The sequence below is a fragment of the Vanellus vanellus genome, assembly GCF_965231255.1.
Source record: "Vanellus vanellus genome assembly, chromosome: 3".
Taxonomy (NCBI): domain Eukaryota; kingdom Metazoa; phylum Chordata; class Aves; order Charadriiformes; family Charadriidae; genus Vanellus; species Vanellus vanellus.
In genome coordinates this window covers 87,688,899-87,715,756 of record NC_138907.1, presented here as the reverse complement: position 1 = coordinate 87,715,756, position 26,858 = coordinate 87,688,899, and the positions used below count along the sequence as shown (strand labels likewise).

Sequence of the window (26,858 nt, the reverse complement as noted above, 5' to 3'; positions counted from 1 at the left end):
TGTGCAAAGACCTGTGAGGTTTTATTTTTTAATGCTTATGTCCAATTTCTAACTATGGCTTTTATATTTTTTTGTATTTCTCTAAGGCAGGTAACACACCTCTTCACCTGGCTTGCCAAAATAGCCATTCCCAGAGTACTCGTGTTTTGCTACTTGGAGGATCTCGAGCAGACCTCAAAAATAATGTGAGTTTTGAAAAGGAAGTGTTCGGTTTTGTTTGCCTTTGTTTTAGCTATATTGCTTTAACTTGTAGAAATACTGAGAAATGCTTTAAGCTGTGGTTTTATTATAAATGCTATTGATAAAAAACACTAACAAACCATTGTATACATCATGTACAGGAGTGCTTTTGATAGAACTGAGTGATTCACTACTTGTACCATCTCTTGAGTGGGGATGGAAGGAGCCAAAGTGGGTTTTGCTGTTGCACAGACAGAGGCAGCTGCTCCTTTGCTGCTTTTTGTGGTCCTGATGGCCAGACCCGTATACTGTCGTGCAATTCTGCAAAAGGGCTTCTCTCTCAAAAAGGTGGAAATCTTAAAGGAGTTTTGTGCCAGAACAGGGAAAGCCTTCAGACCTGCCCTCACTGAGACAGATAATATATACTGTGTGTCTGTCTGTCAAATGAGGTAGATTCAAGGTGACTTCAATTTCAGGCAGCTGTCATCCTATTTTATAATTATTCTGGCATGACAAAGGGAAAAGAATCTACAAACGGAAGCCAGATGGGTTTTTTCCTGCTCAATAACAAGGTGGGCAGAGGCACACAGAAATGGAAACCGGTGGGGCTCTGCTCCCAGCTCCCAGTCCCAGCTGCGCATGTGCCACCCCTCATGGGGATGCTGCTGTGGCCCCCACTCCTCATGTTTTCATCGTTATATGCAACACCGAGTTGAGTTTCCAAGTCACATTGGTTTGTGGTTCAGAAGAACAGATTTAACGTAAAAATGTAAACCAGCTTTTGTAGTGCAGTAAACCAGCATTGTTATAATTCCTGTATTTTCCATGAGTGGTTAAAGAATTCGTACCCCCACCTTGCCTAACCCCAGCTCTTGCTAAACCTTCCCACCCATGATAGTAGATTTTGTACCACAGAGAAGACAGCATTGCTGTTCTTTGAAGGTGTATGACATTTACTGCTCTTTTCGGTTTAATAGGATTATTTCATCCCTGAACACCATGACAAGTGCAAGCTTTCTTACTGCAATTACATGCTCAGAGCTTTGTTTCTGTTTGCAGGCAGGAGATACCTGTCTGCATGTGGCTGCTCGTTATAATCACTTGCCCATCGTTAGGGTGCTGCTCAGTGCTTTCTGTTCTGTCCATGAAAAGAACCAGGTCAGTGCATGAACCTCATTGTGACTCTGTGCCCTTTGCATACGGCTAGTTGTTGGGAAGAGGGATTCCTACCCAAGGAATCCAGTTTCACTCTGTGTTTCACTGTACCTCCAAGTGCCTGAGCTTTTAAGAATAGCCTTAAAGTAATGGCATATCAGTGTTTTATCATTTTGCCATCGCATTAGCATCATTTCTTTAGTGTTGCCTATTCAGATAATAAAAGTGCAAATTCCTCTGGAATACTTTTCTTTGCTGCATTTTGCAGTAGGGGGAATTAAGAGGACATAAAAGTGCAGAAGTATGCTTTAAATTCAAAGCAATGACCTAGGATTAATCATAGTTGTTTAATAGAGAAGTAATTGGTTGCTGTACCTATAGCATAGCCTAATTGGATGGTAGAAGGGAATGAATTTAGTACATTAAAATGTGTTAAATCTGCTAAATAAACAGATTATTTTGTGCTTAACCACATCGACTCATGTTCCTGGGAAATTTTCCATATGTAGTTGGGGATCATAAAGATGTTTTCTGATCTGTAAGTTTAATGTTGTTTCTTAAATATGAGATATTACAGCAAACAAAATGGGTTTCAGCATGTTAAATTAACTATGTAATTTTATTTGGAAATGCATTTTTTAACTTGCAAAATGAGCTACCGAATATTAAGATTAACTGGTGTGAACCTGGCATACAGAGACACCCTTTTCCTTCATTGCCCAGCACTACCCAAAGTTGTTCCGTATTTGCACATACAATGGTTTTATTTATGAACATGCCTCATCCAAGTTAGCAACAAGCAACAGATTTCCACTAGTCTCAAGGAGATCTAATTTTCTGAAAGCAAAATGCAAGGCAAAGGGGACAGGAGGGCATTATATGCACGTGTCCCATCTCCTTTGAACAGCTGCTGGCTCTGTTACCAGAGCCCAAATCTGATCGTAGCCGTCTTCACCTCACTGCACTGGGACAAGGGCAGGGCAATATGTTAGTGCCGGACCCCAGTCGCCTCCTGGCTTTGGTCCAAAACCTGTTTTTCTTGAGGAATTTCATGAAGAGAACGCCAACCATCTCACTGCTGGCACTTACCTGATTATTTTTTGGTAATGTGATACATGACCACCTGCGCACCAAATAAACAAACCTGCAAAAAAAAAAAAAAAAAGAGAAGGTTGTGGTGGGAAAACCGGTTCTGCCCTCAGATGGTGTATCCGTTTGCTGGCAGTAGAGTTGGGCTGTCTCCAAGCTGCATCATGTGTCACTCTGTTTAGTTAAACCAGATCACCAGCGCCCCAGCTGCATTTCTCAAAACCAGGCTGAAGTAGGTCCTTGCCCCAAAGTAGCTCCTTGCCCCCTCCTTTCGCCTTCCTCCCAACTCTGCTTTTTTTTTATTGACCAGACCTTATTTAAGCTTAGTTGCATCAGTAAGCATAGGTCTTCTGACCTCTGAGCATCTTTCAGGAAGGTGTGATTTCTGCAGGGTGAGACACCTAAGGGCGTGTGTTACACGGCTGCTTTCTGCTTTGTAACTTGCAGGCAGGAGATACTGCACTCCATGTAGCTGCTGCGCTCAATCACAGGAAGGTGGTTAAGCTGTTGCTGGAGGCAGGGGCTGATGCATCGGTTGTCAACAATGTAAGTAGGACATGGAGTTTCTTTGGTATTTTGTATTAGAATCATAGAATGATAGAATGGTTTGGGATGGGAGCGACCTTAACAATCATCTTGTTCCAACCCCCCTGCCATGGGTAGGGACACCTCCCACTAGACCAGGTTGCTCAAAGCCCCATCCAACCTGGCCTTGAACAATTCCAGGGATGGGGCATCCGCCACTTCTCTGGGCAACCTGTTCCAGTGCCTCACCACCCTCACAGTAAAGAATTTCTTCCTAGTATCTAATGTAAATCTGCCCTCTTTCAGTTTAAAATCATTACCCCTCATCCTGTCACTACACTCCATGATAAAGAGTCCCTCCCCAGCTTTCCTGTAGACCCCCTTTAGGTACTGGAAGGCTGCTATAAGGTCTCCCCAGAGGCTTCTCTTCTCCAGCCTGAACAAGCCAAACTCTGTCTTAATGCAGACTCTCTTCAATGCTCTCTCTAGTGTTGGTAGAAAATATTGGGTGTTAGAGTTGAATTAAATCTGGGTAAATGAAAGTAGTTAGTCACTATGCTCTTGTGCACACAGCATGTTCTAACCTCAAGTGTAGAAATTTCACATTTCCAGCAGCTCGTGTTTTGAAGGGAATACCATTTTCTGTTTCCTCTCAGGCAGGTCAGACCCCTCTAGAGGTTGCCAGACAGCACAATAACCCTGAGGTTGCGCTCCTTCTCACTAAAGCATCACAGGTATGTTACAAATCTCTCCCCAACACATGCATACACATGGAACTGAGGCCAGTTAACCTAGAGGAGACACATCCCCTGGTCCTTAACCTTCTGCTGTGAAAGGTGCCTATATTTCTGCTGGCATTGTGTGCTGGCCTCAGGTCTATTGACATAGAGCCTTTTAGCCCCCAAGCCCAGCAAGGTGTGCAAATTAAGCCTCAGCATTAAGTGCCGGCAGAGGTCCTGGCTGTCCTGACTGGCAGAGGATGGAGCAGCCAGAAGCACTTGTTGCTTGTGGTGGCCCTGTACCCAAAAGCTCCCAGGTTGTGTCCCTCTGCTGCCTGCCTCAGACTTCTCCCATCTCCGAGATAGTTGCTCACACTGGAAGATGCTTTGAAATAGGGACAAAATGTCCTGTTTATACTCTGCTGCATGTGTGAAATGCTACAACGCTCTTCAGGCAGGAAGGCACATGGAAGGGCTCTGTATTCTGGTAAGAGACCAGGTGCGATCCCTGCCCAGTTCCTCCTTGTCACCTCTGTGTGAGAAAGCTGGGCTGGGCTTGGCTTGGCATCCAGCCTGGGGACACAGGAGGAGGTTCTCGCCCCTCCAAGGGACAGCAAAGTGCCCTGGTGGATGTAGCCATAAAGACACACCACCACTGAGCTATGAATGCCCACGTGGCTTGGCCCATCAGCATCCAACTGGCAGTGCGCTTTCTTTTATATATTGCTTTCTAATAGAGGCAAGAAAGGTCTGCTCTATTGCTTGGCTTCTGTGGTAGGAAAGAGCATGACATCACTGAGTAACAGTGTGGTCTGCCTTCAGGTCTCACGCTTTAACCGTGGAAGAAGCCTGAGGAAGAAGAGAGAGAGGCTGAAGGAGGAAAGACGAGCTCAGTCAGTACCACGGGATGAAGTGGTACAGAGCAAGGTACAGCCCAGCATTACCAGCTGTGTCTGCTGCAAGGGGGGGAATGTAAATAATACCCATCAGGACTAAATCTATTTGGAGCCATCACTTATGCTTGACCACAGCAGCTGTCTGAGGCAGTCTGTCATGCTTTGCTGCTAAAGAGTTGCCCACCCATGTGCAGAGCAGCTTAAAACTGGGAAATTTGAAGAAAAAGGACCTTTTCCCCATCTGTGCAACTGCTCTGAAGTCCCTGTCTTTGCTTCAAGCAGGGCAGTGTCTCAGCTGCTGACGACACACCGAGCAGCGACCAGCCACTGCAGAGGAAGAGCGATCTGAAGGATGAACCCCGTTCAACCTCACCAGATCCCAAAGGGAAGAAGAGCAAAAAGAAAAAGCCAAAGGAAAAGGTATCAGTAGGTTTAATACAGCAGAGAGAGAAGGGATAGTTGTTGAGCAATAGTACAGGTGTCCCTTCGGCGTGGCGGTGAGTTAGGGTAGCAGCCCCACTGTGCTCATGGGGCGGAGGTCGTCTTCAGACAAAACTGATTTCTGGTGGGGAAATTATGCCATTGAGGATGATGCAAACCAGATTTGTGCAGAAATATGGTTATTGTGCTGACAGACACCAAGGTTGTGGCCAGCCACTGCAGCTGGATTGGAGTTTTAATCAGGTTTTTGCTGTAATTATCACAATGGATTTGTCCAGTTCCCATCAGGAATAGTGCACCAGGGGGCTCATAAATAGGGAAAACATTGTGTGTATGTTATGCAGGTTTCGGCACTCTCGGACCCCATCTCCCCGGCTGATCAGCAGACTCTCCCTCGGCCCCAGCAAAACGTGCCTAAGCGCAGAAGTAAACATCACTGCTCCTCTCCACCCCCTCCCCACGAGGTCCGAGCCTACCAGCTCTACACACTCTACCGAGGAAAGGATGGGAAGGTGATGCAGGTGAGCCGGCCGCTGCCCTTGTTTGGGCTTCAGCTGCATTTTGGCCTGAATTCTGCTAAACAATAAGCTGGTTTTGTGCGTGCTAAGGAAGCCGTACTTAACTAGTTTTGATCTACAGACTATTTCCTTTTTTGAAATAAGGTGTGAACAGTGATTGGAAATGACACTGGAACTTTTATGATACACTTTGAAATATTAGGATTTCCAGCAGGAAATGCAGAGAGCTTTGCCAATGAAAATAAATGAAAGCAGTGTGTGAGCACTGAAGCTTACTACCTAAACTAAGAGCTTGAGTATGCTCAATACATTTTGTTTCAATCCTGTTTATTGCAACATATCTTCGGGGATTCTAGGATTACTCGAGGCAGGAGAGGTACAGAAATTGGTTCACTAATAAAACAGAAGACACCAGCTCATGTGCATTTATTCCAGTTTATAGACTGATACTTTACTCCACTCAATTTATTTTATTCCACAAGTATTTAGTAGCACGCATTTACAGAAGAGCATTAAAACAGTCAGCAAATCACCCTGTAGACATTGTAAACTTCTACAGTGTTGCTTTCTTAATACTGCCCTCCTGTACCTGTGGGAGGTTCAATCCTTTTATTTCTTCAGCTTCTCACATCCATCCACCAGCTCTCCTCAGCCCCCTGCTGTAGTTAAGAAATGCGGATTCTGAAGATCACTCAAGTCAGACTTCAGAGGTTTTACTGGGCATATTTTCCAACATGTCGCGCTGTGTGCTTGGGAAATTTCCAGACAGGGGCACTATGAGATTATCCTAATAGCAGACATCAGGAAGGATGGAGCACCTTTCATATGTTCAAAGGAGTATCTCCCTGCCCCTAGGATCTCATGGTAGGAGGATGGGCCAGTAGGAAGGATTTGGGAAACAGCAAGAGAGGTGCAAGTAGCAGATAGGATTTGTATACAAACCTAATCTATTCACAAAGATTAGCTTAATGCAGCTAGACTCCCTTATAGCATTTCCTTAAATACATGACACTCCTCTCTCCCCTTCTTTTTTGCTCATCTGTCATCTTTGATGCCCTCAGGCAATAAGAACTTCTTAAGCTTTCTCTACCTCTCTGCAAACCACCCACCTTCCCCTGCCAAGGGAATAACCCCCAATTTGTGAACAGTACTGCAGGGCCAAAGGAGAGAGGGAGGCTCCTCTGCAGACAGATTCAGAGCTGCCGCTTTGGGCTCCTGATTCACCCCCAAAGGAGGCAATTTTCTGCCTGAGGACTGCAGAGGAAGCCGGTGAGGATTAGCTGTCCTCGCTTAAGGGAGCCTTTTGTGACCATCTCCCCGAGAGATTTAGATGTGGTCAGCACAGCTCCCCTTGCAGAGGAGCCTTGGGACGGCGTCATGCAAGTCAAAGGAAAGCCACGGTGTGCACAGCAGATAAGGGTCAGCCAAATGGCAGGAGGATGAAGGCAGATGGGAGCAGTGAGACATTGCCATACATTACACGGAAAAAACAAGCACATATTGGCGCTAGGTTGAAAAACAAACACACGCAAAAACACAGACGTCCACAAACTCAGATTTTTCGTACAATTTGGAATTACAGCATTGAGACACGGGGTAGAAGTCTGTAGTGTGGTAACCACTCCTAGGGCACACAGTACCACGGCATACATGACCGAGTTGTAGCCCCAGCAAAATCAACACTGCTGCGAGTTAGGATGTGTCCATATAAATTGGATCAATCCTTTTTTAGTCTGTGCTTTTCCAACTAATAGCCTGTTTGCTGAGCTACTGTAAGATGTTATCAGGAGGGTGAGATACAGTACATGGCTCGGAAGAGCCCAAGATTGACTCAAGGAGGCCGTGATAATGTTCCAAGTGCACAAAGAGGACAGCGGGAGGTAGCAAGTAAATGTATTACTCCTTTCAGGCACCAATAAATGGATGTCGTTGTGAGCCCCTGATAAATAAGCTGGAGAATCAGCTGGAGGCAACGGTAGAAGAGATAAAAGCTGAGTTTGGGACAGTACAAGATAAGATGAATGCTAAGCTGGGCCAGATGGAAAGCAAAACTCAACATCAAGTAAGAATATGACCCGGAGGTCTGCTTGTCCACATGACTATTAGAAATATATCCTAAGCTTAATGAATATTTTCATTGTCATGATTCGTTTATTGCTTCTTGTGTTGTAAAAACGAACCGGATATCTAATACTCAAGACCAGGGAACTGTGACATTCCACAGGGATCTAATGTTGCAAACGAAGGTCTTGAGAAAAACACATTTAATGTGTTAAGTGGCTTCAGGTGCTTCTTTAGACAATAAATCTGAACTGCTTGAGGCCCTAAGAGGGAAACTTAAAGGCGAAAGGCACTCCTACAGCTGGTCAGTTCATAATTGTAAAAATCCCTCTTGCTGAATTCTGTTTGCACTGAGATTCAAGATCCTCTAAATTATTTTCTGTTTTTAATGTAATTGTTATTCATCGATAATTTTGTGCTTGAACCTTTTTGCAAGCTCCATCTAATTGTATTTGGCACCATTCCTAGAAATGAAGACAAAGACAGACTGTACTTTGACTTCCAAGGTTCACAGATGAGGATTTTGTTTGGTTTTTAACATGATCATCTCAGCTAAATTGTGGTTTTTTTCCACAGCTCCGTGTTTTAGACAAGCTTATGGCTGAGCGGCTGTCTGCAGAGAGAACAGAGTGCCTTCACCGCCTGCAACAGCACACTGAGCTGGAAAAAAATGAGGGGGAGAAACGGCAGGTAGGGCTTGAAACAGCTACTCCCTGTTAGCTCAGATGGATCAGCTCAAGACTTTCGTTCCAGCAGACAGAAAGAATGTTGGAGATTTATCTCATCTGTTGAAATAGGCAAAAAAGCTCCAAAGACCAAATTTTTCCTATCCACCACCTTAATCCCTAAACCAAATTTATAAAGCTTTTGCGTTAGAAATGGGAAATGTGCAATCCAGTCCCAGTGTCATAATTTAATTTGGTGGGTCTGAAGTGTGGGATCTATAACAAACTATCTTTTTTCTAACATAGTGCTTTGCAAAAATTTGTACCACTACATTTTTAACAGTTGTGCTTTCAGCTTTTGCTTCATTAAAGGGCACCTGCAGGAACATCTGCAAGTAGTAACAGAGGCTGAGATCTGCATTGTTCCTTTTACTTCTCATCCATTTGGTTGTGTGCCCTGGGAATCCCTCCCTTCTTCTCTGTGTGATCTTTTTTTCCCCCCATGTATTAAAAGGCTGCAGTTCTTCCCTCTGACTTTGGCAACGGTGCACCATCTCCGAGCTGTTTATCGCTGCCAATAGGCATGTTCTTTTTGTATGCTTGTTTAACCAGCGTTACAAGAATAACTGTTCCCATAGAGATCCAGCTCTTGCCCTTCTCGCTTCTGCAAAACCTCACCCTTAAAACATGCCAAGAAGTTTGCGTTTGTTCACTCACACAGGTAAATTTAAAATACAGTTAATTTTCTCATTATTGGTATTCTTCTAAGAGTTGAGAAATACACTTTGTGCTAGTAAAAGGTCATGACTTTTTGTAAGACTGTTCCAAATCCATGTTAAAAGACTGGCAGCTGTGATAATCCCAGCGTAATCTACTGGTCTAACATCCGCAAAACACTTTTCTCCAAAGAAAGGAGATACTGGAGTGATGCATCAGGTGAACTGAAATTACCATTAACCAATATCAGCTGTTCCTGTTCTGTTGGGTCTAATTGAAACTACTGGAAAAACCTGAGTGGGGCTTTACTAAATGCATGGACTAAATATCCGTGTGCATAGGAGAGCTTTATCTAAATTCATGACGTCATATGAACAACTCGCTAAAAAAGCTACTCATATTTTAAATTATTACTGTCAAATGCCTCTGCAGCTGACACTTACTACGCACCTTTGCAATTTGAAAGCTGTTAGCAGTTGGACTCCATCACTGAATGAACAGAGGAGCAGAGGTTGGTAATGGTATAAAGCTGTGTCCTAGAAGTGTCTAATTTGAATTTCACTCTTAAAAAACGGCAGCTTTGACCACATGTGACATTCCTTGCACTTAGTACCATTGACTGTATGATTAAACAAGTCAGCCTTGATCAGAGGACTTAGAGCTGCATTTGAAGTAGCGCATTCAAATCTAAGAGGTGGTAGCTTGGACTAAAGAGGGTGCCTTTCATCAGCTAATGCATAGTTTTTCATCTTTTCTGATTTACAGCCCTTTAAATATTCCCAGTGGCAGCATGCATATCTGTATGGGGAGTCTAAGCCCACAGATACCAGGCTTACTTCCCTTTCTCCCTGCCACACATCCTTAGCAGCCCAGGAACCATAGGATTATCTAATTTACAGTGTCTTATTCATAGATTTCCTTGGTCGATGAGCTGAAGACTTGGTGCATGTTGAAGATTCAGAATCTGGAGCTCAAGCTTTCTGGTGATTCCAGGTCATCAAGACCCAAATCAACTTTGTCCACTTGTGAGTCTCTGACTGAGACCCTGGATACTGAGAACAACCCCCACAGTGCCAAGGACTGTAAAGCCAACCAGCCCATGCTGCAGTCCGAGGGCTCCCACCAGCATTCCTACATCACGCTCCCAAATAGCCTCTCGGAAGATGGGGGAAAGAGCAGAGTCCAGATGCCAGAACAGAGCTTTGGGCAGCATTTTTGCATTCAGCAAGATGGTGCGTCAGGTACAACCTTGTCAGGTATTTAGATTTATCATATTCATTCAAAGGTGAGCTAATTAACTGAGGGGTACTTGTATTTATACCACAGATACTAATTCTGCTGTGTGCTTTCCCCCATCCATGCGCATTGGGATTGGAATATACTTCAAGGCAACTGCTGGGAATATTTTAAGACACAGTTGGGTGGAATTCCAGTGGCTCTTCCCGATGCTTCTATGTCACTGTGTCTTTGAAGCCAAGTCCTTTGACTCTCTGAATAACTCCATTTTCTGAAATTTCTCCAGCTTCCCAGTGAGAATTGCTCCCACCCCACTGTCTGTCAGGAAGGTGTGCAGATTATCCAAAGTCTACTGAATAAAGTGTATTGTATTTAGTGTTTTTCAGATGTATGGAACCTATAATAGCACGTTGCAAGGATGTGAACCTAAAACACTAATTTTCCTTGTTAATATTCAAACTGCAACGATCTAGAGTAAACCTCTCACTTTTTCCTCTTTCCTTGAACCAAAGTCTGTTTAATTATTAGTTCATTTGACAAGAACAAAAGCAGCTGAGAACATTCAAGCCAATTCAGGGATCATGGTCCCCCCAAAGATATGGAAGACCTTGGTTCAAGCCCGTGCGTAGCCAGGGAGGCTTTTGAGGAAAAAGGAAAACAGGCAGAATGCCCAGGTCTCCACAGCCAAGGAGACCGGTAGCAAAGCCCTGGGCTTCTGTAAAATACATCGTATATGCCCCCCAAAACACTATGCAAAGTGAACAGACATGGACGTGGTACCTCAGCAGACTAGAAAGGCAGAAGACCTCACAGGAGATCTTGTGGCAGCATGGGTGTGAGCTATACACCGAACAGTTCAGGAACATCAAAATGTGTTACCTTTGCAAAATTAGTGGGGCCTCAATTCTTGTAGAAGCAGAGGGTTCACAAATATCAGAGACATAAACTACTTTGGGGATCTAGCCTGGTCTTTGTTACACGTCCTTCTGGTGCAGTCCTTTGATTGTTGTCAGTCTGTAGTCCCACAGCCACACTGCAGTGCCTCTCTGCCTGCACCAGCTTTTCTCTCTTAATGACTCTTTATTATATCACCTGACTGTGAAGATGCGATAGACTAATACAAGCCTCTACAATGTACACACAGCATGGTACGTGGGAAACCACATCATTCATAGAAGAACGAGGATTTATGAATGCTAAAATAAATGCCCAGAGCTTTTCTAAATATATATGTATATATTTTATTCTGTAGGTACAGACCAACAGTTAATCGTTAGCGGACCAGTTTCTTCTTCTGCCCTTGCTCAAGATGTCAGGCCAAAGGACAAAGCTGTTAGTGCCAGCACGCTCCACAGGTTCCAGCAGGAGCTGCCCTCCTCCGAGCTTTTGGGCTCCAAACTGAGACATGTTAAGGTTCAAGCTGCTTTGCAGCCCTTGACTGAACCTGCAAAGACTGAACCACAGAGCGGCTATTTCATCGACAAAGGAACTCAGACAAAGAAGTCCAGCAAAAGCGGGCAGTCAAGGCACAAAGCTCTGCACCACGCCGGGCCACATCAGAGCCAGGAGCAGCAGCCCTCCGTCCTGCCTGGGGGACAGCCGCCTGCCCCACCGCTCAGAGACACCTCCCAGGCCCTGGAGATAACACAGTACTTCTTTGAGGCCGTTTCCACACAGATGGAGAAGTGGTATGAAAGGAAGATAGAAGAAGCCCGGTGCCAAGCTAATCAGAAAGCGCAGCAAGACAAAGCTGCGCTCAAGGAGCACATTAAAAGCTTAGAAGAGGAGCTCAGCAAATTAAGGACTAAGGTGCAGAAAGAGAGCTAGCGTCCACCATGCAGGTAAAGACAAGCAGTGGGACTTATTTGGGAACGTGCTGTACAGGAATCTGGCATATTGTTAGATATATACATTTGTAGTGCCTGTTACATCCGAACAAAATGCTCTTTTTCAGGAGTAGAACTAATTTTGGAAACTCCAGAACCGAGGAGAATTCATATGCAGACCGTACTGATGACAACAAGATGCTGCAGCTTAGATCCTTTCTTTGTTATTTCCAAGAGTCTGTTAAATATTGCACTCTCAATTTCCAGGTGCTGCTTGAAAACATACTGTGTTAGAAACCAAAACTGCTTTCTGAACAGGGAATTTCCTTATTTCCACATAGGTCATGTGTGGCTAGACAGTTCTGCTGTATGCTACGTGTAATCAGGTGGCGGTACCAATACCGAAATAAATCCAGGATGTTTGAGAGCTTTTGACATAAATTCCTTAGTGATGAAGGGCTTTTGATACTATTTTAGATACTCCCTGTGGCCTCTCTTTAGTCAGGGGAGAGAAGCTACAGAACCAACCCAAATTGCAGTCCCAGGCAGGTGACAGACGCAGGCTTCCAGCTGGGACAGGCCAGGCTCCTGCTAAGTGAGATGCTAACGTGAGTCATACCATCCTATGTGGTACAGAGGCTGCAGTTGCCACTTTGCTTTTCTTTTGGTTTTACATTAGTAAAACAAATGCTAAATTAGTCTCTTTTTTTTTTTTTTTTTTTTTTAAATGGTGTCCTGGTTGCAAAGCTCCTTGTGGTTACACAGTTGTTGGGGCCATACTTGAGTAATCTGACCGAGAAGTTTTGTTTAGGTAGTATTTTACTGTAACCATGCTCTACTTGTTAGGCATAATTTTTATATACATCCCTTTTCCTTCAAGCAGCAAATGGCTGAATTCTGTACTACTGAAGAAGCTTGGAAAATTCCTTTATCTAAAGAAGTGAAAGCTTGGTTCCCTGTTTCCCTGTACTCAAATGTTTCTTTTTTGCCACAGCCAGGACTTTTTCCCAGACACCTTGTCTTCCTTTGTTCCTCTGAATGATACCTCTCTCTCTGTTCTTTCCCTTGTAGCTCCAAAAAGAGAGGCCGGGCCCTGGTGAGTCTGTAGGTCTTAGGACTGGTTTCACCAACAGTCCCACAAAGTAGAACTCAACAACATATTTTAAAGTTTTTATGGATGTGTTTCGTTATAAAATTAAAATTTACAATGACCGATGATGTTGTCCAGGCTGACAGACTCCAAATAAACTAGAGGCACCGTAACTTGTCGCATCTGCACCCCTTTAGGGTTTCCTCCTTATCCTGCTGAGAAGGCTCCATCAGATTTGGTTAGAAAAGTAACTTTACGTAACAGATCATGATAGAACAGTTGTTCAAAACCAATTCAAATACAGGATAGTACTGTTATGCCAAGGAGAAAGATATTTTTTTTTCCTGTACTGAGGAGCCCTAAAATCAATTCAAAATACTTTACAGTATTGAAGACACCATTAACTAATTAGTAATTAAGCTTTTGTCTTCTTAGCAGATGTATAAAGCAAAGAAAATTGTATTATATAACAATATTTTTAAAGTTCCTATTAATGCACTATCAAGACAAGAAAAGTGTATCTGCAGTTACAGAAATACTAGTTTTATTGCTCTGACTTCTGTAGTCTAATATAGACACTTTCATATGTTTACAGTTTTGTTTAAGCTACTGTAGGAATGCAGAAGCATGCTATTTAATTTTTGTATCACCTTGATAAAAGTTGAATGTTTTGCCAAGCAATTAAAATAAGTGTTGCTCCAGAAGTCTGTGGTGTAATTTTCCAGCCAGAGGAAACAGATGCAATCCCCTCACCTGACTCAGAAGGGGGAGCAGAAAATTGGACTTCCAACTTCTAAGCTTTGGTGTTTGTGGCTATAAAACATGGAACCCGGGTCTAGTAGTGTCTGTCCCGAGGAAGGCTGCAGGGACCGACTGCCGTCTGTTAGCTGACGTGCGCACCCAGTATTTCGGGAGTTACTGGCGCAGGGCTGAGTTGTGCAGCTGATCACACGCACCCTCCTGAGCTCATGCAGGGGACAGGGCAGGGCTATGGCATTCGCTACTCTGCTTCAGTTACGAACTGCACTACCAAGGCAGCCACTGGAGCAGTAATTAAAGACAGTAACTTGGATGCAGAGTACTGATTTTAGAGGTTTTCTGCAGCCAACAAGTGTACTGTAAAATAAAGGGGGGCATTTTCTGCTAATTCCTTTCTGCTCCCCTCTATAGTCCTCCCGTCTTCAAAACTATGAGTTGAAGGACTTCTTTACAAAATACCTGTATTACCTGTATCATCTACCTGTCTCTGCAGCACACACTCGGAGTAAATTTACTTACCCTGGCAGACTGTACTTGGGCTCCTAAAGGCCCAAGGCAGGCAATTTTATCTTGGCGAGCCCACAGAGCAGTGGAGCTCACGGGCAGCAGCACCCAGGAGGTCAGCGGCTGTCCAGGGCACTACCTGTCAAGACCTACTCTTGGCTTATGTGGCCACAACCTAGAAACGTACAAAACGGAGTCAAAGGAGTAATGCAGGCTCAGGGCTCCACATGGAAAGCACTGCGATGAGGCGGCAGGGTTAAAGTCTCCTAATCAAGGAGCAGAAATCAAACCGCTGGCTGAAGGGAAAAGGAAGGCTCCATGTTAAGAGCAAGCCAACATTGGCTATGGCTTTGTATAGACAAAATTCCTTTTAAAACAGCATTTTTTGGTAATGTGAAAAATCGATCCCCAACACACTCATGTTCCGTCAGTGTATTCTACCAGAAAATGTTAACAAAATTTAGATTCTTTTAACAAAATATTTAGCCATACATATTTTTCACTGACTGATCAGAAGCTGAAAGGCTTCTGTTTATACAAACCTGAACTCTTTAGCAGCTTCCCTGGCTGCTTGAGCCACATCCTTTCCCGCAAAGCTAAACAAACATCATAGGAAAGGATTCTACAGTGACTTTCAGAAAGGGGGGGGGGGGGGGGGGGGGGGAGCATTCTTTCTAGTCAAGCAGCAGCTTTTTGCAGAGCATCTTTGCTGAAGTACATAGCTTTGAAGACCCTTTGGCTCCAGCAAGAAGCATATGTCCTGCTGCTGAGTGGGATCTTTCATCTCTCCTGTAGCCTGGAGGGGAAATATGGCCCACTCCCATCCCTTGGGCCAGCGGTGGCACTGACTGAACTTGGTGTGGGACCGTCTGGCTCACTCACTCAGCAGAAAGCCTGCCGGGCAAGGGGACGTGGCTCCGTACGTGAACTGTCGTAGCAGGGTAGGAGAGGAAAGGGTTCCTGCATCTCCTGAAACCACAACCTCCACTGCACACAGCTACTGCACAGACAGGTATATCTATCTGCTTTCTGGCTATTTATATTGAGAAAATCCCAGACCCACTTGGGCATTTTAATTTGTGAATTATATGGAAAAAAAGATACACTGCAGTTCAATGGAAGGTAAGAACATTTGCACACGAAGAATTAGAAGTGATGTAACATTTGGAGAAACGGACTACAACATTCACAGTTACCATTTCCTATTTGTAATTCCACTCTACATTGACTTTTAAATACTAACTTGAAGGTAGTGCCTGGTAACTTGGTAATAACCATTTCTGGAGCTAAAAATCTATTTTCAAATACAAAGACCTCCCCTTTTAAGTTTTATTCAGCAACAACTGAAAACTAGCATCTAAATACAACATGTTTTTGTAATATTTTATCATGTTTATTTGTTTTAGGCCCATTTATTTATCCCAAATCCTTTTTTAACCCCAAAAATCTGCAGCACAGTAGAGAAAGAGCTGTTACCACTATGAATGTTACCACTTAAGAGGTACCACAATAGAAAACAGACAAAATAATCTGGCTTATATTTATTTTCCATTTTCCTGGTCAAACACTACTGCTGTCTTTTTTGGTGCTTTCTGCTTTTCCCACAGCGGATGCTACATAATCCATTCAGTTCGTTAAAGTGCTTTGTGTCTGACTGATTTCCACAAGGGAGGGTAACCAAACCCAGCAGAGGAAAGGGAAAAAACAAACAAGAACTCCACTATGGTAGATTCCACCTTCAAACATTACCAGGTTGTCAGCAAAGGCTGCGATTACAACCACATTCTGGAAAAAAATACCGTGTTTGTTCACAGCAGATGAAAGTCCAGCTGTCAACAAAATTAAGATCAGGATTTTGCCAGCTTAAGGGTTCTTTGAAGTTCCCGAAGTTGCATGTTGCCTTGCGTAATCATCATCCTGATTGCATCCTGTAAAACAGAAAGGAATCTACTGAATGGAACTGCTGTACACAGCACAGGTTTTATATAAGCACACAGATTTTAAGACATCCAAATATACACAATTCTTACCAACACTGTTGTGATCTATTTCTTTCTGTGAAGTAACATTACAGTCACTGTGATGGTTAAAAAAAACAGATGAATAAATGAATAAATTTTCTCCGATTCCTTAATGATGTGTTTGGGGGCTAGCTGTATCTTTGCTTTAAAACTCAGTTTTGAACTGGATCCAAACTCCTAATAATGTTTTCTTTACGCCTCTGTGACTACCGCCTTTGCAAGTAAATAGTGACAACTGCACAGGGGCATTATTCCAGAACAAGTGGATGTTTCGCTCAACATCATTATTTTTACCTAAATATTGGTAATGCTTTGTCTGTGTAATTCAGCCACCAATGCCTTGAGCACTGGTGAGAAAAAGGAACAAACTAGAAGCAAAGGAGAGGAGCCATACAAGAAGCGTAAAGGTTTCTGCATTTCATGCATGCTTCATATCCACAGCCATCCAATTCGATTTTGGATGAGTATTGTTGAATATAGTTGAAACCGAACATGGAAAAAAGAAGCTATAATAAAGCCTGAGTGTTATTAAGTTTATGTTATCTATCTAATACTATTCAATACAATTTTTTTTAATTCGTGGCTTAAGTAAGCAAGATCTGCTTGGGTTTTAGCTCTCAGAATCCAGATTATTATCTATCTGGAAATCAAGAGGAACATTACTCCTGCCAACAGGGGGGATAATATTTAGAGATGCTGAATTAGTTCTTTGCACAAATGCTCCTTGAAAGATGTTAATAGCAGTCGCCTTCCCACCACTCCGGACGTGACACCCGGTGACAGTGCGCAGCGCGGGGGGGGGAAGTGTTGCGGGTATCCCCATCCTCACCTCTTCCGTAGCATCTTTATTTCTCCTGAATTCCTCCCTGGCCCAGTCCTTTAAGTAGCGGCGATCTGCCTCGGCGGGGACGTGGCGCAGGGCCCGCAGGATGGCCCTGTAGAGCTGCAGGACCTGCTGCCGCCGCAGGAACTGAGGAGAAGAGGGGACAGCGACGTTTAAGCGAACACCACGTTCCCCCCACCGCCTTTAATGAAAGGCGCGGCACTGCCTTGGATCCCAGCCCAAGACGCTTACAGTTTCACACAGAGAAACGCACCAAACGTGCCATATGGAGCCCGTGGCCAGCTGCACGCACAAAACGCAGCGTTACAAGGGCGAGCGCTCGCCCTCCCGGCCACCCCGCACCGCCCGCCCGCCTCCCTCCGCCTGGCCGCTGCCGTTTCCCGGGGGCCCTGTCACGGCAGCAGCAACGCGGAGGAGAGCGCAGGCCTCCCCCCGCCTCCCGCGCGATACAGCCCGCTGGGCCCGCCCCGCCACCTTCCCACCCCCCTCCCCTCCCTCCCCTTCCCCGCACCAGGCGGGCGAGAGGCGGCGTGAGCCGCCCGCCCATACCTGCTTCAGGCTGAGCGCGGCCGGCGGCAGGCGGCTGGCAGCCATGACTCCCAGCTCCGCCTCTCCTGCCACGGCCGTGGCCGCCCAGCCCTCCCGGGGCGGGCGGGGCCCAGCGGCGGCCATTTGCTGGGCCTCCGGCCCGGGGCCGCCTGTAGCCCGGCCCAGCGCGCGCCGGAGGAGGCCCCTGCCCCGGCAGCCATGTTGTTCGAGGGGAGGACACCCCCCCTCACAGAGGAAGGCCTGTCATGGCCCTGCCATGCTGAGGGGAAAACGGGGGTGCTTATCGCCCAGAGCTGCCGCTGAGCCTAACCCAGCGCCTGCCCCGAGGAGCTCCCGCTTACCCGCGGCAGTCGGTTGCTGGTGGGCCGCGGGAAGGCGGAGGTACTTGAGTAGGAATCACCAGAGGTTCTACCAGCCTAACCAGAGGCCGTGGGGTGTTTATTCAGGGGGTTCCTCTCTTGTTTTCTTTCCTCCAAAACTGCAAACAAGCTCCACCAACAAAACAAGCAGCCAACTACTAGACAATACCGCAGCACCTCACGGCAGGGCCGGGGGAAGGTCTGCGCTTCCGAGACTGATGCATCTGACGGACTAACCTATTTAACTGTAGAATGAAACTAAGACCTAGAAGTCGTCTGAGCAATTACAGGACACTAAGTGACTTTGGGCGTCTTCTTAAGTACTTGCAGCTGTGCCCCGACGTGTAGTTGTCCCTAACAGTGCAAGGCGCTGACCGTCAACCAATACAGACACAGAGCTGGTTTGCAGAGAAAAAACAACCATTAACATGCAGTACCAAATGCAGTGGTTTGGTTTTTTTTTTTTTTTTTAATTAGGGAAAACACTTTTGTTTAAACACTTCTGCAGTAAGCATTGCTAATAAAATTGGGTCTCAGGCTATAACAACATCCCTGCAACAAACTATAATTTGCATTTGAAGTGTATCCTTGCAATCTTTATTTTTTTAGTTTTTAATTTAAGTTTTAGCTTCTAGAATATTTTCTCCAAGTTTCCTACTACAAATATTTAGTACAAGTCTGAAACAGAAGTACATTCTGGAGAATTGCCTAATGAACTAAACCCACCTACCTTCACTGTTCAATTTCCCAAAGCATGTAGGTATTTGTATGCACATATGGGAGATTTAAAGAACCCTGGAAGGATATTATATAGTACCTGATATTTAAATTCTGATGGGATAGAGTTCCCCTGTTGAATTTTCAGTTTTGAAATTTGCTGTGGCAAATCTACACAAATACGAGGAACAACCTTGCTGGGCTGTTTTGCGCCTTTGGGTATTGCCACGGCTGCACCTCAGAACAGCTACAACAATACTTCAAGTAAGGTTTTTCTATCTAGAAGCCAAAGAGAACCATCACATCTTTGGGAATACACCCACATTTCCAGCCATTTTCTGATCAACTGCACCACACTAACCTTCAATTTTTGTACGCAAAGAAAACCTTCAAAGGGATATTAGACCAAGGGCATTTAAATGAAGTTTCCCTTCAGACTGTCACTGAGAGAAGTCGAAAGACCGGACCCCTAATCAAAACTCTGCCCTGGCAGTATCCTCATAAAAGGAGGATAGGTGTTGAAGTAGGGTAAACCACATTACATTTTTCAAATGAAAATTCATATTTGTGCACTGCTAGAGAATGCACAGCATTTCCATCTGGCAAATTTGGTTAATTTATTCAAGCTTTGATCAACTGAAAGAACAGACATAAGTACAAAGAGTGGTACCTCTTTTTATTAGTACAGACATATAATATAAGATGCATAGCTTTTGCAATGAAAAATCATGTCCATGCTCTAAGACATCAGATTAATGAAAGGTCCTCAATGTCTGCCTTGGACAGAGGGGTAAACTTCACAGTGTAAACTGATAATACAGGGAACAATCATATGGCATTATTCATAAAACTCCCTGCTGATATTGTCAGACAAAAATCAGCAATAATGAAAACAGACTGTGTTTCAGTTTTGGTTGTTTGAAACCATCTGCTTCCCCTGCTCCCCCAGTTCTTCCCAAAGAGGCATCAGCCACACGGGTGAAACTAAAGAACGCCATTTTGCAGGACACCTGAAGTTCTTCTAATGCAGAAAATGCCTTCTCAGAAGCAAGATTGATTTTTCTTATTGCAATAGACAGTGGTACGAATACTTTTACCTTTGTGACTGTTACAAATACTTTTTTTTTTAAAAGTAATAAGTTATTACAAGAGACGTTGAAGAAAGTTTTTGTTATTTGTGGGAACAGGCAATGAAAGAAGACAGTCTCACCGTTGCATAATTCTCTGACAAACGTGGGAGAACGCACCCAAACCATTTTGTTCTTATGCAGTCTGACTGCCAAAAGGCAGCTCCTGCACATTAATCCTCATTAGAAGGAGGCCTTATGAACTCTCCGATGAAATGCCAGTCCATATATTTCAGCAGTTTAGCAGCAATCAGGTATTGATTTTGTCTACAAAGTCTACAAAGCGTCCGAGGCAGTCACCAGTTCAAACCACTGTCTGAGTGCATCACTGAGAGTTTCTGGAAGCGCGTTCACATCTCTAAGGATCATGTAGAACGGGAATGGGAATTCTTCCATGTAAGATCGGATTTCAGGCAATTCTCCAGGTCCTTTGAATATAGGTACTTTAATGTCCAAAATGGAATCCTGTAAAAAAGAATTGATAGGACTGCTAAACCACATGCATCTTTTACAGGCCTTTGATATTATTTCTCCTATTTTTTTTCAAATACTTATAATTCCTCCTCTGTTAAATTAAAAGTTAATAGACAGTTTTAAGATTAAAAGCCATAAGTGTTCAAGGGTAAATCAAATCAAAAGCTGAACACAAAGCAGTTAAATGCTTTTGCCTGTTTAGATAAAAGTGCTCTAATCAATGAATTACAGGCTAGAAGAGCCTAAGCTTAAGCTTCTGCAATACCAAGCTCTATAAATAAATCCTGTCTTTCCTTAGTATTTTATGATTTGAGTTTACTGTTATCGCTTTAGTTTTATTTATCCATTTGATGCCTTTCCGGCACACTGTCATCTGTAAGCGCTTTAGGGCTAAGAGTTCAACCTGCACTGGTGCAGTGATATAATACAACAAGATTCTTTAGCAAATTATTTTATAATATTTCAACAAATACTACAAAGACAAAAATCAGATTAAACTCCAGCTGTGCTTCTTGTAAAGTAACTTTTTAGTTGCTCAGTGTAGCAGCTCAGAAAATTAATAAAGTTTATAAAAAACGCATTTCACTGCCCAGAAATTTTTGCTTGACATTATACCTAAGTTTCATCAGAGCCTTATAATAGTTTGTCAGCAAGAGAATTGTTAATTTTTCAACAATAAATATAGCTGATGAGTTTTGTGTGGAAAAATAAAAATACAGGAAGAAAACATGAACTACAAAAGTAGAGTCATCACCTAATTCAAAGTAAGGCTTTAATTAAGTTTTAAGTTTACTCGCTTACTGCACTACAGTCTCCCTGAAAAGCTCCCGGATATTTCAGATTCCCAGCCAAGGAAATCTGACAGTTTTCTTTCACAGCTACCAAATACAGTACCCAGCTTTCCCAAATCAGGCACTAAATAACTCTCATGTACTCCTTTCTGTCTAATGTGTAACATCATATTGGCTCCAGCTGCCATATCAAATGGAGACTGCTGTCAGAAATGATCAATTTGTATCAAAATTGAGAAGAACAAAGCATTTCTCAAACTTCGAATTTGTCAGCCAGCCAGCTACTTCTCTGGCAGCAAAATCTACAACCATTACATTTGAACACTGGAGCTCTTTCTTAGACTTTCTGTGGCACGGAAGCCAATTTCATTTTATTTTTTTTAAATACAAAAGAAGATAAGCATCATAGTAGGGAGAAATCACAGCTCTGACAGATGTTGTGAAAAACTGATATTGGGCTAAATATCTTCGACCTCTGCAAAAGATAAGATAGCTGTAAAGCACTACAAAAGACAAGAAAAAGATTTGTATGTTTCTCATTCATTGCACTTGAATACTCCCTTGTTCACTTACTTACCCGGGAATTAGGATTGTCCAACACTACGAAAATAACAAAGATATTGGCATTCTGAGCTGCTTGAACTGCTGCTGTCACTCGTTCCTTGCCTTCCAAGAAAAGGCCTCTTCCATCAGATACAATCAAAAGTAGCTGCGCTGTTTCTGAGCACAAAGAACATTTTAAATTTCAGTAAGTTAGAGTAATCCATATAAAAGACTATTTTGTTGTTAGTCCTGTGGGTATAATGGAAAAACCCTCAGAGTATTTCTAAGGAAATTAAGTCTTTATCAAATAGAATCCTATGATTTAACATTAAACTGCAGTTATGAGCGGGTCAAGAAAGACAATTTTTCTCACTGTGTGATACCATTGAGAATAACTGGGGAAAAAAGAACCAGTCCATCAGTGTCATAATCAAGGATGAAAGGCATGGTAAATACCTAACGAATTGTTTCACTGTCTTTCATGCCTGGTAAGTGCCTAAGAGTTAAATATTGGCTTAATTATGAGAGTCTAGCCACTAAATCACTACCTCAGTAGTGCAGCAGCTGCTGCAACGGAGTGTCCAAATCTGTTCCTCCAGAAGCAGGTGCCTACGGGTGCATCTGTATTAGCACTTCACTTTGGATTATGACTGTGCTTTTGAAACATGTTTCCCTGTTGTCCCCACTTGAACGGGCTTGGCTTCCATCAGAGAACAACTGTGGATTATTTTTGGAGGAGACTAAACCAGAATACAGGCTCCAGAGCCACAGTCAAGGCAGTCCAACCAGTACAGGGCATTCAGTCCCTGGGACCAGATGAGCTGGTCTGAAGTAACCCTCCTGAAACATACACAGCATAGATGTTGGGTTCCTCAGCACCAACCATTTCCTGGAGACGTGTTACCTAACCCGTGTTGCCCCCAGACTTAGAGATATATCCCTCTAAAGGGACATTTTAACTAAATTATGTACCTGCCACCTTTTAATTACAAGGGAAATAACAGCAATTACAGTTGGGAATGCAAGTACCTCTCTCTTGTCCCCCCCATAAGCATAATGGCTAGGGAGGGAAGCAGAATGCTTCCTCCTTTTCTGCAGTCAGGCCCCCAATGTGACAGGGCTTGGTCTTTTTACAAAAAGGGGTGACGTATCCTACTGCCTTTTCCCTTGCTAGCTCCCCGATTCTGGGGAGCTGATTGCTGCTGCATCCCAGCCTAGTTCAACAGAACTGGATGCTGCTCCTCCTCAGAATACTGCAACAGCCTGGCCACCCTGTGGCTAAGCAACTGTGCATTATAAATCCCAGACTGTCCATTTCTTGGAGTACTTTAACAACAAAAGCTTTTTTAAAATATGGGTGCCACCATGACAAGCTTTTAACTAGCACAAAGCAGCGTTTTATGCTAACTATGGGTCAGCCGTGAGGTAACAAGCCTTCCAGCTTTTCTAGGAAATTGAAGCAGCTCATGACTTAAATTTGCACCAAAATGAGAGGCAGGTAGGAGGCAAACACTTACCCTCCTTAGAACAGTGTGCTTCTGGATACCTACAGAAATCAAGCTCTCAAGCAAAAGCAGAAGTGCCTATGGAGTCAAGGTCACCAGGAAGCTGGACAATGCTCTAAAACAGGCAGTGTCTAGGACTTAAAAGCAATCTGGAAACATGATGTAAAGGGAGGCAGATAAGGCATGCCTTTTTAAAAAGCCTTAAACAAAATTACTGACAAATACGAAGTAGGTGTCTTGCGTTTTGAGCTAAATCTCAACCAAACATTCCTTTTGACAAAGCAAAACCCAAAACCCTAATGCAAGTGATGTCTCAGTGCTGGGAGTCTTTCTGGCAGGATATTGCTTCGGGACTGTAGTGCGCATTGTGCTGCCACGGCAACAAGTGTAGTAACGGAAAAAAGAAAAAGCTCACCCGGATTAATGTTTTGAGACAACTGCTGTGCTGCAGCAAACATATTGGCCGATGATTCTAGAAACTGCAGAGGAAACAAATAACAAGATTAAATTATCATAAAATAATAAACTTAATGATAACATTTTAAAATAACACATTTCTGTATTTTAAATGCCAAGATAGTTTAGTCTGACCACCTACACAGATACAGTCCTTGGAATTTTCCTATATTTACTCCTGCTTCATACTTAATAAGTATTTTTGAACTACAGAATCTTCAGAAAAGCCTTCAATCTGGATTTAAAATTTTTGCAGTGCTAACAAAGTCATCAAAACCTCAGTAAATTGTTCAAGTGATTAATGGCATCATTAAAAATATACATCCTATTTCTAGGTTGAACTTCTTCAGCTTCAACGTGCAACAGAAGTATCTATGTTACTTAGAAGTTACATATTCCCCATTAAAATTAAGGACATCAACTGTCAAGTCCTCCCAATTTCAGCATTTATAAGATTACCATTGAGCTACTTGGGTCTCCTCCTTTTCCATTTCATATTAATAGAAGATCTTATTCAAGTCTGGAAAGGTAAGACTGCAAAAACCTTCTTAAAAGAAGAAAGCTTTGCAGCTGTTCAGGAAGTACTACTACAGAAAGTGATTTTCTCCAGGAATCAGTCAAGTCTGACAAACATACAAAACTCGTTCCTCTTACTACTACAGTAGAATCCATATCATGAAAACCTCCTAAACTCCCACAAAATTTTGTGTTATGTGGCACTGGGGTACAGAGCAGCTTGTACCCAAAATGCTGTTTAAAACCCAATACAGAGAAAGATGAATGCTTAAAAGTGGCATACATCAGAACTGAAAGTGAGAAAACACTATTACAAAATCGTGACCATTCTATCTCTTTGTTATCTAACCAGCTATCACGCTCTCAAATACAACCAACCAGCGAATGTTACAAAGCGATCATGAAACCATGAAGCTGCTCATATCTAGTCTGGAAAATATTTCCAAACCTGTTGCCCTAAAGGCATTCTTTTGTACCTGGGCTATTTTTGTTTTCTTCTGCTGAAACTTGCAAAGACGCAATATCCGTGTCCCTGACTGGTCACTGAACTGTTCGTGGAACGGGTGCAACAGCTGAACAGTCTCTCCAAAGCTTTGGAAAAGAAAAAAAAAAAAAACCAGTGTGAAACTGGTATACTTACATTCTGCTCTGAAGGCTTGAAGAAAAGTCAAGATTTCAAACTCACCTACACACAGCAATTTGACCCACTTCTAGAAGAGTCAGTGCATTCCCAATAACTGCCAGGGATTCATATGCAAGCTATTGAAGAAAAAAGTTACATCAAAAATAGGATATTCCAAGTTTTACTCACAGCTCAGTGTTAAATATAAAGAATGGTACTGAAATTATTTTTCATAGTCTAGTAAAATAAATGACGAGACTTCCTGTCTTTTTTCCTCTTATAGTTTAAGTGATACAGTCCTTGCAATAAAGATACACTAGTTCTACTTGAGGGCTTCAGCTGATTGATTTAGAGGTACCACTTCAGGCAGGCTAATGAAATAAACACTGAAATAACTATTTAGAAGGAAACACACATTTTTACTAAAAACCCTACAAGTGAGCTATGATGAACTAATATTTAATCCTCCAATGAACTACATAGATAAGCAAATTTTGGCGTTTTAGAGGTTACAAAAAATGATTTTCCAGCGGATACATACAGTTCCAACAAATTTAACATCTCCTCCTTTCAGGTAACTTTCACTGATCTTTCAGTAACAAATCTTAGGCATGAAGTGACAAAGCTCAAGCACAGCGACCAGAAAAATAACTGCTCTAGAATCACCAGAGTCAGACTCTCTAACAGCCACCAGTTCTGTGGGAAACAAGTCAGCACCTGACATACGCATCAACAAGGGGTAGTTTCTTCGCACTCCTTCCAAGGTTTTTATTTTACCTGTTTAGAGTGATTGTCTATCATACTAGAGGAATCATCAATAGCCAAGCAAATCTGGTACTGTCGTTTACTGGGCTTGGTCCTTCGCAACCAGATCTTATCTTTTCTGAACTGACTGGCAATGTACGGAATCACTTTGCGCATGTTCAATCTCTTCCCCGTTCTGTAGTCTCCTCTGAAAGTTAAGAAAAAGACATAGTGACAGGGATTATCAGCAAATATCTCATTTTGGAAATCTCGGCCTGTGCAGCATATACAGCAAAATAACAACATTTTGTAAAATATAGTAAACCCAAAATTAGTAGCTCTAATATTCAGGCACAGATTAAAAAAAAAAAAAATCTAACATTTTTAATGCAATGTGGATATTCAGTGTTTTTAAAAGAAGTTCTTAAATCTAGGTGCCTAAAGTGGAAGGAAGACCTTGAATTTAGACTCTTCCAGTTTGAAAAAAAGTCTAAGTGATTTTTTTTTTTTTTTTTAAGAGCTCTAATGTTAAAACCAACATAGAACATTTTTACATTTAACAAAATCTTTGAATCAACAGCACTTCACAGGTTTAAGCTGGTTTGATCACCTGTTGCACAGAAGCAAAAATAGGAGGCAATATCCTCAGGATGGGTACCTATTACTATATCAAGCTTGCATTTCATAAAATAACCCAGTGTTCCCATGTGAAAATAAAATTAATGCATTTGCAAACATGAGTAATTGCTATAAAGCAAAAACAGCATAGATCTGCAGTTGTACAGAGGTTAAAGCCTTCCAAAACCAGGAGTTTAAAAGAAACTAGAAGCTTCAGAAAGACCCAACTTACTTCAATTTGGCTGCCTGAGTGGGTTCCAATATGAGTCGTAGCTGTTCGCAAAGCTGCTGTGATAGAGGAGCTGTCAGTACTAAATACCTCTGCCACAACTGTGCCGCTTCCTTCTCCTAAAACATCACAGAAAGAAATAAAAGCGAATTATGAAAAAACAAAAAGTTGGGGAAGCACTGCCTGAAAAAAGAAAACAAACCTCAGTGTGCCAAGGGGGAGGGAGTAGGTAACACCTGGCACTCCGACGGTGTCTTGTGTGTCTTGTAAAGATGGCAGTTTGCATTCAACTTAGCATGCACCTTGCTGCTACAACTCTGCAATGTGCAATGGCCCTTCGTCTAGGAGTACACAAAGCAGCT

At 43.0% G+C, this 26,858-nt stretch overlaps 3 protein-coding genes across 3 annotated transcripts in view; 1 reads left to right on the top strand and 2 right to left on the bottom strand.

Moving 5' to 3' along the window:
• The window catches only part of ANKRD6 (ankyrin repeat domain 6), a 38,780-nt gene extending 24,884 nt beyond the window's left edge, over positions 1–13,896 (top strand). The window contains exons 5-15 of the mRNA XM_082481310.1: positions 87–185; positions 1,240–1,338; positions 2,872–2,970; positions 3,606–3,683; positions 4,491–4,595; positions 4,847–4,984; positions 5,350–5,526; positions 7,433–7,585; positions 8,161–8,274; positions 9,880–10,222; positions 11,455–13,896. Of these exons, the coding sequence (XP_082337436.1) occupies positions 87–185; positions 1,240–1,338; positions 2,872–2,970; positions 3,606–3,683; positions 4,491–4,595; positions 4,847–4,984; positions 5,350–5,526; positions 7,433–7,585; positions 8,161–8,274; positions 9,880–10,222; positions 11,455–12,029 (1,980 nt within the window). The 3' untranslated portion in view covers positions 12,030–13,896. The remainder of the gene's footprint in view (positions 1–86; positions 186–1,239; positions 1,339–2,871; positions 2,971–3,605; positions 3,684–4,490; positions 4,596–4,846; positions 4,985–5,349; positions 5,527–7,432; positions 7,586–8,160; positions 8,275–9,879; positions 10,223–11,454) is intronic.
• A 2,011-nt stretch (positions 13,897–15,907) lies between these two features.
• Positions 15,908–17,844, bottom strand: LYRM2 (LYR motif containing 2). Its single transcript, XM_082481574.1, has 3 exons — positions 17,796–17,844; positions 17,232–17,372; positions 15,908–16,309 (listed from the first exon to the last, which is right to left on the bottom strand). Exons 1-3 carry the CDS (start codon positions 17,838–17,840, stop codon positions 16,229–16,231), a joined length of 267 nt encoding a protein of 88 aa, XP_082337700.1. The 5' UTR covers positions 17,841–17,844; the 3' UTR covers positions 15,908–16,228.
• Positions 17,845–19,478: 1,634 nt separating this feature from the next.
• Positions 19,479–26,858, bottom strand: part of MDN1 (midasin AAA ATPase 1) — a gene marked incomplete at its 5' end in the record, with an annotated part of 107,633 nt that continues 100,253 nt past the window's right edge. The window contains 7 exons of the mRNA XM_082480739.1: positions 19,479–20,463; positions 21,841–21,983; positions 23,727–23,790; positions 24,760–24,874; positions 24,969–25,042; positions 25,683–25,857; positions 26,500–26,615. Of these exons, the coding sequence (XP_082336865.1) occupies positions 20,275–20,463; positions 21,841–21,983; positions 23,727–23,790; positions 24,760–24,874; positions 24,969–25,042; positions 25,683–25,857; positions 26,500–26,615 (876 nt within the window). The 3' untranslated portion in view covers positions 19,479–20,274. The remainder of the gene's footprint in view (positions 20,464–21,840; positions 21,984–23,726; positions 23,791–24,759; positions 24,875–24,968; positions 25,043–25,682; positions 25,858–26,499; positions 26,616–26,858) is intronic.

What these genes read in the sequence shown, in the direction of transcription:
- LYRM2 (XM_082481574.1), bottom strand. Translation starts at nt 17,840, where the DNA reads ATGGCTGCCAGCCGCCTGCCGCCGGCCGCGCTCAGCCTGAAGCAG. An exon ending in CCGCGCTCAGCCTGAAGCAG is followed by an intron (nt 17,373 to 17,795) that starts GTATGGGCGGGC and finishes TCTTCTCCTCAG; the next exon opens with TTCCTGCGGCGGCAGCAGGT. An exon ending in ATAAAGATGCTACGGAAGAG is followed by an intron (nt 16,310 to 17,231) that starts GTGAGGATGGGG and finishes TCTGTTTTACAG; the next exon opens with GATGCAATCAGGATGATGAT.